A 12,830-nucleotide genomic window follows, 5' to 3' on the forward strand; every position below is an offset into this window, starting at 1 on the left:
TGCTGTAGAGTGTTCAGTCAGTTCTTCTTATTAAGTACCTACTCTGTGCCAGGCACTGACTTAATGCTGTGGGCTGTAAAGAGACTTTGATAAGTCTGTGATTTAGTCATAAAATGTCATTGGAGCAGTTATGGTGCTCAACCAGTGGCTTTTTGTTTAAGGAACCAGCTTGAGATCATGCAGCTCCTCAGAATTCATTTAGCCACTGTCTTCTTTCAATGCCAGGTATAGCTTATTGTCAGTTTATGGGGTTTGTCCCAGATCTTTGTAGAGATTTCAGCTCCTAGGAGTCTGACTGTTTCTGCCTTTCTTAGCATCCCTGGTGTATAGTGAGCATTTAACAAATGGTTTTTGATTGTTGGCCAACTTCACGCCAGAGAAGAAACTTTCTCCATCCATTTGGTTTTTCTTATGTAGACTTAAGCCAGTCTCTGTTCTGTGTTTTCCTGGATCTCATTTAAGGGAGGGCCTTGTGATATTTTGGGGCTTGATGGAATCAGCCTAATGTTCTCTTCAATTTGGACTCTCTTAGGAGTCCATCTTCTGTGACAACAACAAACATTTTGGCAATTGTCTTCTTTATTATGTCCTTTGTGATGTTGATGATAAGATTGTTGAACCTCTGTTATCTCTCTGGCTTCATCTGTCATGGGTTCATAGATAGTCATAATTTACACATGAAAGACTCCTTATTGGATGAGAATCTTTGAGGCTGTACTTAGTCTTCTAAGGAATGCTTTTTTAGTCCTTTTTTGTTTTTTGTTTGGTAGTCATTTTTCAGTCTGTCTGACACTTTGTGACTCCATTTGGGGGTTTTCTTGGAAAGAAAGATATTAAGAGTAGTTTGTCATTTCCTTCTCTGGATCATTTCATAGATGAGGAACTGAGGCAAATGAAGTTATGTGATTTACACAGGGTCACACAGCTAGTAAGTGTCTGAGGTCAGATTTGAACACTGGAAGATGAGTCTCCTTGCCTCCAGACCTGGTGCTCTGCCCCCTAGCATTCTATAATTCTTCACCCATTTCATGCCTATTGTGTACATAGTGCAACCAGTTGAGTGTAAGCTCCATATGGAGAAGGATAATTTTGCTTTTGTCTTTAAATCCTCAGTATTTAGCATAGTGCCTGGCTCATGGTAAACACTTCATAAATCCTTATTGATTGGGTTAGGTGCTGAGGATGCAAAGATGAAAACAAAACAATTTTTGCTTTTAAAAGACATTTCCATTTTATAACGTGTGATCTCTTGTATACTTTTCACATTTCATTAAATTGTATAACTTGAAAATATGCCATTGAAAGATGGCTTTTTTTTTTTAAACCTGCACCTTCTATCTTAGAATTGATAATCAAGTATCAGTTTCAAGGCAGAAGAGTGATAGGGATTAGGCAATTTAAGTGACTTGCCCAGGCTCACAGCTAGAGAGTGTCTCTAGAGTAGACTCTAGGACTTTCCGTCTCTAGATCTGACTCTATACACTGAGTCATTTAACTTCCTTTGAAAGATGCTTTTGTAAAGAAACAACTTGACCTTCCATGTTTGCCTAATCAACATGAATTCTTTTTTTTTCAACTGTTTTATCCTCCAGATAAATTATTTGGAGGTAACATATTAAGTCTGTATTTTTTCTTTGTCTTTTTTTGCCCTAGGCAGCACACTTCTGCTTTTGTTCCTTCAACAGGAAGAATTTATTCTTTTGGGCTTGGTGGCAATGGACAACTTGGAACTGGTTCAACAAGCAACAGAAAAAGCCCTTTCACAGTGAAAGGAAATTGGTTTCCTTATAGTGGAAAGTGTCCACCAAGTAGTGGTAAGTGTATCATTATGGAATTAGTTTATTAATTTGAGAATTCTTTCAGTTTTTGCTTTGTAATTTGATTGCTGCTTCATTTCTGTCTCCTTACTATTAATGGTTCTGAACATTGTATCACTAAACTTAATCAGCCACTTAAAATAACACTGCAAGGCATTATCATGGGCACATCCCTCTGTGACCCAGTGATCTCATTTATTTAATAGATACTACAGGGTATACAGCTGGGTGGCTTAGTGGATTGAGAGCCGGGCCTAGAGATGGGAGGTCCTAGGTTCAAATGTGACCTCAGACACTGTGACCCAGGGCAAGTCACTTAACCCCCATTGCCTTGCCCTTACCATGTTTCTGCCTTAGAACCAATATACAATATTGATTCTGAGCTGGAAGGTAAGGGATAAAAAAAAAAAAAAAAAGATACTACAGACAAAGTGTTTTTTCTTTTGTTTTAGGTCACCCGCTTGCCATTTCAGAATTGTTTTCTCATTTCTTTTTTCATGTTTCTGAATCCTTTAGAATAGCATTTTCTTTCAGTTATGATAATTGAGTACAATTTTTAAGAAGTTATGTTATTATTGACTCCTAAGACTAAACCTGGTAATCTTTTTTCAAAAAAAAAATTTATTTATTTATTTATTTTAAACCCTTAATTCTATTGACTCCTTGGTGGAAGAGTGGTAAGGCTAGGCAATGGGGGTTAAGTGACTTGCCCAGGGTTACACAGCTAGGAAGTGTTTGAGGCCAGATTTGAACCTAGGACCTCCCATCTCTAGGCCTGACTCTCAATCCACTGAGCTCCCCAGCTGCCCCCTAAACCTGGTAATCTTTAGTGAAAAGCAAGATTCTCTTTTGAGGCAAGGAATATTAGAGCTTTTGTATGTATGGAGTATACTTAGCCAATGCCTTTCATTTGTAGTGATGCTTACATTATAAGGGGCCATCTGAAATTTCCTCTAGCATTTTTAAAAGCAAATAGCAGCAAAGGTTCTTTGTATAGGGAAACTTTATTCTTTTGAGAAACCAAAGGAGGGTATTGGCATTTTATCAAATGTCAAGATGGAGTAACATTTTTTTTATACCAAATAGGAAAGGAGTGCTCTGAGAAATTTATTAACCTCTATCATGTTTCAAAGCATTGGCCACATTTATTTTAATGGTATTAGCTTGCCTGTGCGCTTCTGAATGTCATGTTTGGCAGTTCATCAAGAGTTTTGTGGAAAGGAGGGACAGCTAGTGGCCTAACAAATGGCTTTGGGGTTTCTCCATAATTCAGTTTGAACAGAATATTTATAATAAGGAATCATATATTCACATCCCAAAGTTCATAATTTGCGAATGTTCCTTGTTCCCCTGGAGGCAGCATATTGCATGTCAATCCCACCAGCATGGAGATTGCAAACATTTACAGCCAGGTCAGCGATGGGGATGGATACAAACATCTTTATCATTGAATTGACAAGGCCAGAGCTATGTTGCTGGAGTGTGGGCAAGTGAAAGTGCCAACCCAAAGGAGAAAGCAAAAGTATCAGAAAAGAAGGTTGGGCCAAACACAAAGGACTTATTGGCGAGAGCCAATGTCTCAAGAAGAGAAAGTTGTCCAAACAACCCCAAACCATGGCAAAGCACTCACTGACCTGCCAGAAAAACTAATGCAGTCTGATAGATGACATACCATGTACTAAGATAATCTTCCAGTGGCTCTGTAATTTAGATGAGAAAACAAATTAAGAACCAAGGAGTTAGGTAGGTTGGTGGCTCAGTGGATTGAGAGGTAGGTGGTGGTCCTTGGTTCAAATTTGGCCTCAGATACTTCTTCCTGGCTGTGTGATCTTGAGCAAGTTACTTAACCTCAATTGCCTAGCCCTTGCCATTTTTCTGCCTTGGAATCGATACACAGTATTGATTCTAAGAAACAAGATAAAACTTAAAAAAAAAATCAAGAAATTAACCTTTGGTTGTATGGATAAGGAAAAGAACTCAGAGCCAAACAAGGGGTAGAGAGGATCCCAAAAGAGTAATCGGACAGTTTTTGTTACTTAAAATTTAAGTTATCAACAGCCATATGAAAAATTCTCCAAATCACTAGTAATTAGAGAAATGCAAATTAAAGTAGTTCTGGGGATCTACTTCATACCTATTAGATTGGAAAAATAAAAAAAAGAAGAAGAAAAATGACAAGTGTTGGAGAAAGAGACTGGGAAAACAGGTGCATTAATGTATTATTAGTAGTACTGTGAATTGCTCTAGCTGTTCTAGAAAGTAGTTTAGAATTGTGCCCTGCAAAGTTACTTCCCTAGGCATATTCTTTGACTCATACCCCAAAGAGACCAAGAAAAGAGGAAAAGTATCCATTCGTATAATAAAATAATGGAACTTTTTTTGGAAACTGAGGGATTTCCTAGCAATGGGGAACAATTCAAAAAACTTGGGTTATGAATGTAAAGTGCTTGCATTTTGTATGAAGTGGCAAAGGGAACTTTTCCAGAGAAACCTGGAAAAGTTTGAATGAACAAATTGGGAATGAAGTGAGTAGAGCCTGAAGGACAGTGAGATACACACACACACACACACACACACACAAGACTAAAAATCTAGACCTTCAGGTAACCTGGATTAGTGACTGAGGTTCCAGGGCACTGGTGGAATAGTGGCTGCTGTTCTCCTGATGGAGGGAGTGGTTGGCATCAGGGCAGTGGGGTGGCAGGGGTGGGGCAAGGTGATGTTGTCTTTATTTTATTCCAGGGGGCTTTCTCCACTAGTGGGCGAGGTGTGAATGAGAAACAAGTACATGCTTATACATTTCTTTTTTTTTTTTTTTTTTTTAAACCCTTGTACTTCGGTGTATTGTCTCATAGGTGGAAGAGTGGTAAGGGTGGGCCATGGGGGTCAAGTGACTTGCCCAGGGTCACACAGCTGGGAAGTGGCTGAGGCCGGGTTTGAACCCAGGACCTCCTGTCTCTAGGCCTGACTCTCACTCCACTGAGCTACCCAACTGTCCCCATTTCTTTTTTAATTATGTGAAAGTTTAAAACAACACAAGCCAAAGAAAACCATTTTGCTGTTACTTATCCTCTCTCCTATGGTCCTATGTACCTGCAACCACTCTACTATGTACTGGTCATGTCTGCTTTGGCATTGAAAGAGTGAGTCTGTCAACCAGCAAAGTCCACATGAAAGCAGAATTCAGAATTGTTACTAGTGTAACGATTAAAAATGATAAAGGCTGATATTATGAGGAAAACTAATATTTTATTTAGGCCCATGTTGATAGAATAAAATTGACCAGGTGGCTGTTAAAATTTCAAATTGCTGCCTCAGCCATTACGATCCGTACCTTACCTAACCTTTTCTACGTCCCCCAGAGAGTGCGCTCAGGTAGCAAAGAGAGCCCACCTCCGGTGACCCCAGGAGTCTTATAGCCTTCTCTTACATCATCACACTTACTGTCTGCCTCCATTTTTACAAGAGGAATCATGGGAAATGTAGTTTCCAAAGTCCCCAAAACGTCCACAGGAAGTTTGTCATATATCTACATATCTTAAGGCTCAAATGAGCCCCAAAATACCTCTAAATGGAACTCCCCAAATTCCAAATAACACCCTAGTATGGAACAATTTCACAGAGAAATTTGGTTTATAGATATTGATTGAATATTCACTTTGTCTGGAGAACTATATACAAATCTGTTGAGTGCAAAAATGCTTTTATTTTTAAATTTTTGTGATATCTTATATAAATGATATCACATAACCACCAGTACTTAGAAAAGTACGAAATATTATACAAATTGAGTTTGCTAATTATAATTCAGTCTCTGATTTCCCATGTAACCTGTAAATGTAATTTCAATATACATTTATGTTCACAGTGTTGTAAATGATTATTTTAGTGGGCTAAACCAGTCACTTTAGAGTAAAGCCTCAGGATCCAGTGATTGACAGAGTTGGCACTGACCTAGTCTTTCTGCACCATTAAAAGATTCCACAAGATGAATGCTATGGTACTAGATGGACCACCTCTTTCTCTAGAATTTTCCATTTGTCATTTTTTTTTTAGCCTCATGATACTTATATGTCTTTTGAGGGAAATCTAGTTGTTTTAAAAATATAGCATTATGTGCCTGCCTCTGAGACAGGAAAGCTGTGTCCTTAGGCAAATTACTGAGCCTAGATTGCCCCAGAGGGCATTATCAAGCTACAAGTTGGAGAATAGTTGCTAATTTTTTTTTAAACCCTTAATCTTCTTTAATAATTATTACTATATTTTGGTTCCAAGGCAGAAGAGTGGTAAGGGCGAGGCAGTGGGGGTTAAGTGACTTGCCCAGGGTCACACAGCTAGTAAGTATCTGAGGCCAGATTTGAACCTAGGGCCTCCCATCTCTACACCTGGCTCTCAATCACTCTGTTACCCAGTTGCCCCAAGTAGTTGCTATTCTTGATTGTTATATACTGTTTGCCCTCTTAATAGTTTTCTGCACTAGTGAAATTAGAGGTATGGGGAAAAAACATGGTTTTTTCATTTAAATCTTTTATAATGGTTAGCACCGTTACTGATACATGCTTAATAAGTACTTCATATATCTTCACTTATTCTGTGTTGCCTGAAGAGCTGTTTATCCTTTAGGATCCTCAAGGAGAAAAAATGACTTAAACAGTGTTTCTCTTGCAAATTAAAAAAATTAGTCCTAGTTTCACTTCAGGTGTCAAATTTCAACTAAAAAACAATTTTTATTAGCAAATGCATGATGTTATTTTTACTGTATTAATCTAGTTCTGTACACCTGTCCTTAAATGAATATTTTTCTCAGAATGAACTATGCATTCATTCATAAATTCACCCTTTATTCTTTCTTTCATGTTGTGTAGTCTTTCTCTACCCTAATTTCTAAAGAACTTATGTAATGTTTGCATTGCTTTCAACAGTTTTCTGAGTGCCTTCCATCTTTAAGGCACAATGTAATGTCCTGAGAGGGCTATTGAGGCAACTGTCAGTGATCTAGCCTTTAAGAAACTTGACATTCTAGCAATGGAGCCTATGTGGTCTTAAATAGGAATGCCAAGGCAAATTGAGTGTTAATGACTGTACACCCTTGGAGGAGTGGTGGTGGGTGAGGTCCCTTTGCCATATTCTACAGAGAGCTTGTTAATTCAGTATGTATTCTGTTTATTTGGGTCATTCTAATCGCTCTCGGAATCTGAGTTCCACTTTGCTTTCTATCATGGACTCCATGATTATGTACAAAATGCTTCATTCAGTTAAGAATCATTGAACATAAGGAAGTATAAGCAGATGTTCTGAAGTGCATTGCAGAAGCCTTGCATTTTTAATCATTTACATTTTATTCTTTTTACAGATGGTGAAGAGTACTTCTGTGTGAAAAAAATTTTCTCAGGTGGTGATCAAAGTTTTTCTCATTATTCTTGTCCACAGGTAAAAGGATAGTTATATGAACTATTTTCAAGCTCACATAATTTTACAAAAAAAATGTTCAAAGAAATCTTTAAAGGCTATTTTGGAGACTTGCTTTATGAATGCAAATTGTTTATGATAATATATAAAATCATCGAGTGAATTGTGGGTGTTGCTTTGGCCATTGGGATAGTTACTGTCCCTTCTTTCCTATTCTTTTTTGTCTTTGGAGAGTGAATTGCCATATCGTTTTAGAGCAATTAGCTTATTTTTTAGCCTGAGGCAGTGTACTTACTCTTGAGATCATTGAGGTCCCTTTTTATGCTGCTTTAAAAGTTAAGAGTAGTATGATCACAGTAACTCAAAGTCCGCAGTTAGGAAAATTCCTAACATTTAGGGCAGAGGCTTGTGAGTATGGTACAATGCCTGTTAATGGAAATGGATTGGGAGTGGGGTTAGAGGAACTGGAGAAAGAACAAAAAATTTCTTAATTTCTCTCACTTCTTAAAGAGACAGTTATAAGTGGTAGTTGTAGCCTGAATCTATAGCTTTATTTTTTTATATATATATTTTTTTTAACCCTTGTACTTCGGTGTATTGTCTCATAGGTGGAAGAGTGGTAAGGGTGGGCAATGGGGGTCAAGTGACTTGCCCAGGGTCACACAGCTGGGAAGTGTCTGAGGCCGGATTTGAACCCAGGACCTCCTGTCTCTAGGCCTGACTCTCACTCCACTGAGCTACCCAGCTGCCCCCTGAATCTATAGCTTTATTATTCCTGTAAGGAATAATTGCCCTCCTTTCTATATATCTTCTCTTTTAGTTCCCTCTTCTTCTCTCTGGCTCAGCTTTGGAGATTGCCTTGTCTCTTTTCCTTCTGGTCTACAAAACAAATATAAATGTCAGCTTTTTTGGATATTTCTTACTTCAGGCTCTTTAGTGATAATCTACTTCTGTCTTAATGTGGTCAATTCTAAATTTCAGGTTGATAGGAAAAGTCACAATATGTTATTGTTTTGCTTTCTTTTCTAAAAGCTCAACTCTTTCTTTTTCTTTGAATTTCTCTGCCTCTTTCATAATTTAGAGCATTGGGCCACCAGATGATTTTCGGTATCTTGATCCTTCAAAACAGATCTGGACTATAAATGAATCTCTCATTCAAAGATGGCTGAGCTACTCTTCTGGAAGGTTTCCATTGGAAATTGCCAAGTAAGGAAAAAAAGATATCAGTAGTGAAACATACACCTCATATGCCACAAAAAACCAGAATGTAGAATCCATTTTACTTGTAATTTTCCATTTAGGGGACCATGCCAGAATCATTTATATATAAGAGAATGTTTAAATTTTTTGAAACTCCATAGAGTCATATAGGGCAATAGATAAATAAATGAATGAAAAGGATTTCTTAAGTGCTTACTATGTGCTGGGGTCTAGACTAAAGCTAGAAAGGACCTTTGGAGTTAGAGTTATCTAATCCAACCCCTCTTGCCTGGAGTGGGAAAGTGAGACCCAAACAAAAAAGTGATGTTTTTCCCTAGGTCATAGAGATAAGTAGGTGCCATTCAGGATTTGAACCCAAAGGTTATTCCTTCAAATTTAGCACTCATCTCACAATATTAATGTTATCGAGCTGTTTTTAGCCAAGCCTGCCTGACTATTTGTGACCCTGTTTTTTGTTTTTGGCAAAGATACTGGAGTGGTTTGTCATTTCTTTCTCCAACTCATTTTACAGATGAGGAAACTGAGGCACACAGGGTTAAGTGACTTACCTAGGGTCATATAGCTAGTAAATATCTAAGGTCAGATTTGAACTCAGGTCTTTCTGATTCTAAGCCTGGCACTCTAGCTACTGCACCATGTAGCTTCTCCACCATATTGTGTATATGGTCATAAAGTGTATCTTAATTGTCTGTCATTGTTTTGCTTCATTTGATCAACTTTTATCATGAAATTTATACTTTCTGGTCTTGTTATAGACATTTTCTTTATATTTCACATAATTCCAAAAGAATTTCCAACATTTTGACAATAGGACATATTTAATGTTTTTTTGTGACTTGAATATTGAGCTGGTTTTATAGGTCAAATTTTCCAAAACTGAAAGTGTCAGTGCATTTTGAAAAGCACAAAAAGCAGTATATTAAAAAAAAAGCATTTTTTAAAAGATACATTACATCTGGGGGCAACTCAGTGGCTCAGTGGGTTGATAGCTTGGCCTAGAGACAGGTGGTCTTTGCTTCAAATCTGGCCTCAGAACCTTCCTAACCCTTACTGATCCTTTGCCTTACAACTAGTACACTGTATTGGTTTTAAGATGGAAGATAAGGGTTAGAAAGTAAAAAAGATACATTACATCTTAGAAATACTTATTTTATATTGCAGTGTACAAAAGTTCTATAGTTTTAGTATGTTTGAACAACTTATTTAGTAGTTAAAAACCTATGAATTTATATAAGTAGATTATATTACTTCGAACCCCAAAGGTCTTGATTCTAAGATCAGCACTATAATCCTCTATTACATATGTCTTACAACACTAAGAAAAGCTGTTTTAAGGAAAAGAGCCTGAGAAAACATGAATTTAAATAATGTAAACATTCTAGAATTAATTGACAGTTGCTCATGAATCACTAGTCATTCATTAACATTTACAGTTCCACTATTTGGGCAGAAAGTTCAAAGCACTGTAGCATTTAAGAAGATTTAAATATTCATGTAAATATGAACAAACAAATGAAAAATTGACGTCAATTTCTGTGTTGTAAATTTTTATTCAGTGAGATTGATGGAACCTTTTCTTCTGCTGCTTGTCTAAATGGCAGTTTTTTAGCTGTTAGGTAAGTGCTGTTTTTTTCCTAAATCTGAACATCATTGATTGTTGAATAAGAAGAGTTAACATGTTTTTCTTATTACATACTAATAAGAATCTTTTTATCTTAATTTTTTCAGCAACGATGATCATTATAGAACAGGTTCCAAGTTCTCAGGGGTTGATATGAATACTGCTAGGCTTCTCTTTCACAAACTTATACAACCTGAACACCCTTTCATATCTCAGCAGGTTTGTTCTTAAAAGGTTTTATATTTTGCATTTGTTCTGTAGTATTCATTGTTTTTTTTAAAACCCTTATCTTCCCACTTAGAATTAATATTATGTATTGGTTCCAAGGCAGAAGAGTGGTAAGGACTAGGCAATGGGGATTAAGTAACTTGCCCAGGATCACACAGCTATGAAGTACCTGAGGTTAGATTTTGAACCCAGGACCTTCTGTGTGATCTTTTTTTTTAAAAATAAGAAAAAAAAAATTTAATGTTTAAAAAAATTTATAAGACTACTTTTTTTCTAATTAGCAAGTAGGATAATGGTCATCAGAAACTTTCAATCTAGAAAAAAGATGATTATGAAGTTAGCAAGTAATTTTTGTACATTTTATATGCTTTTTGAATTCTTTCAGCTATCATGTTCATTTGTATATTATATAGTTAAGTACTCATTTTAGTAATGCTAAGACATTTTAAAGTAAATTCAGTCTAGCTGTTATGTGTTTGTTGCATTTCATAGGGTATTGCTCTAGTTAAAATGCTGAACAAACTTGAGTCAAGTTTTTATGTATTGGCTCAGGTTTTAGTGTAAGCTATGTGAATTCTCTTGAAAGTCTTTGGTATTATCTTTTAGACTATCAGTTTTCTTATTTTGAATTTATACTTTTTCTTTTCATTCGCCTTTTCTTTATTGAAGGGTTATTTAATTTTTTTTGTAGGGGAAAGTAATGTCTAATGTAAGCTAAATAGGTTTTTACTTTCTGTAGGTGGCAGCTAGTTTGGAAAAGAATCTTATTCCCAAACTGACTAGTTCTTTACCTGATGTTGAAGCTTTGAGATTTTATCTCATTCTACCAGAATGTCCGCTGATGAGTGATTCCAATAATTTCACAACAATAGCCATTCCTTTTGGAACTGCACTGGTGAATCTAGAAAAGGCACCATTACGAGTACTTGGTAAGACATGAAATTTTCCATGAGTGATTGTGTCTTCCTGCCTCTCATCAGTCGTCTTTGCTGTGTGTATATATGTGTTCTTCCCATTTCCATCCACTCCTGTGACATTTTTTTCCTGTTTTTACTTTACAAAATATGTCAGACAAATGCAACAGTACATGCCCTCTCAATTCCAGAATGCCTTTAATCAAGTGTTTTTAAACATGTCTAATAACAGAATACTGTTTCTCATCTGGACAGTTGCAATCCCCTCCTCATTGGTTTGCTGCCTTCTAGTTAGTCAATCAGTAAGAAATTATTAAGTCCCTACTCTGATATGTATTGTGCTAAGTGCTGGGTACAAAAAGAGGTAAAGACAGTCCCTGATCTCAAGGAACTCACATTCTAATGGGAGAGACTATAAGCAAACAGATAAGCACAAACTTATATACAGGATAAATAGGAAGAAATTAACCAGTGGAAGGCATTAGAATGCAGAGAACCATGGGGAAGGCTTCTAGTAAAAGAAAGGGTTTTAGTTGGGAAGCCAAGGAGGTCAGTAGGTAGAGCGGTGGGAGAATGTTCCAGGAATAGGAGACAGTTGGAGAGAATGCCTTGAGCCTAGAGATGGAGAGTCTTGTTTGCAGAATAGCCTGGATACCAGGATGGGTGGATCAAAGAATACATATTATATTGGGGAATAAGGTATAAGAAGTCTGAAAAGGTAGGAAAAGGCTAGGGCTTTGAAAGCCAAACACTGTATTTCGTATTTGATCCTGGAGGTGATAGAGGATTTATTGTAATAGGGGATGACATAGTCATACCTGCCCACTACTGCCATTTTATTTACCTGATTTTACACTTAAGAAGTCCAAGGTACAACCAAGCCCTAAAACCTGTTCAGTAAGAATCTTTTGTTTCTTTTCTCCATTTGTTGAACTTTAAGAAGAAAAGGCTCTTCAAGAATGGTACTTTGTGTGTGCTTTATTGACGTATTTATCTTTTATGGCAGAAAACTGGTGGTCTGCGCTTGAGCCTCCCCTGTTCCTCAAGATAGTACAGTTGTTCAAGGAAGTTGTGGTTCATCTCTTGAAACTCTACAAGATTGGAATCCCCCCTTCTGAAAGAAGAGTTTTCAATAGCTTCCTTCACACTGCTCTAAAAGTTTTGGAAATATTGCATAGGGTATGTTTATTTTATTTTTCCTTCCCTATGGCTTTGTCAGACATATCATTGTTTATTTACCCACTTCATTCTAAATTTAGATAGAAACCAAAATCTTGTATCAGAAGACTACTAAAGATCCATCTGTTTTCATTCTCTAAGAAATACTACTCTTTGGGGCAGCTAGGTGGCTCACTTGGATAAAGAGCCAGGCCTAGAGGTCCGGGGTTCAAATGTGACCCAAGATACTTCTTGGTTGGGTGACTGGGCAAATCACTTAATCCCAGTTGCCTAGCCCTTACCACTCTTCTGCTTTAGAATCTGATACACACACACAGTATTGATTCTAAGATGGAGGGTCAGGGTTTTTAAAAGAAAGGAGAAAGAAAGAGAGAGAGAGAGAGAGAGAGAGAGAGAGAGAGAGAGAGAGAGAGAGAGAGAGAGAGAGAGAGAGAGAGAGAA

General features: G+C 37.0%; 1 protein-coding gene across 6 annotated transcripts in view; it reads left to right on the forward strand.

Annotated features, from left to right (window-relative positions):
- The window catches only part of HERC4 (HECT and RLD domain containing E3 ubiquitin protein ligase 4), a 96,097-nt gene that overhangs the window by 47,903 nt on the left and 35,364 nt on the right, over nt 1–12,830 (forward strand). For 5 of the 6 annotated variants that reach the window (XM_044659202.1, XM_044659203.1, XM_044659205.1 and 2 more), the window contains 7 exons: nt 1,654–1,814; nt 7,171–7,247; nt 8,308–8,432; nt 10,004–10,063; nt 10,176–10,287; nt 11,036–11,225; nt 12,217–12,389. In XM_044659202.1, the coding sequence (XP_044515137.1) occupies nt 1,654–1,814; nt 7,171–7,247; nt 8,308–8,432; nt 10,004–10,063; nt 10,176–10,287; nt 11,036–11,225; nt 12,217–12,389 (898 nt within the window). The remainder of the gene's footprint in view (nt 1–1,653; nt 1,815–7,170; nt 7,248–8,307; nt 8,433–10,003; nt 10,064–10,175; nt 10,288–11,035; nt 11,226–12,216; nt 12,390–12,830) is intronic. The other variant, XM_044659206.1, reaches the window with a different exon arrangement.

This window comes from Gracilinanus agilis, chromosome 2 (assembly GCF_016433145.1).
Source record: "Gracilinanus agilis isolate LMUSP501 chromosome 2, AgileGrace, whole genome shotgun sequence".
Classification (NCBI taxonomy): Eukaryota; Metazoa; Chordata; class Mammalia; order Didelphimorphia; family Didelphidae; genus Gracilinanus; species Gracilinanus agilis.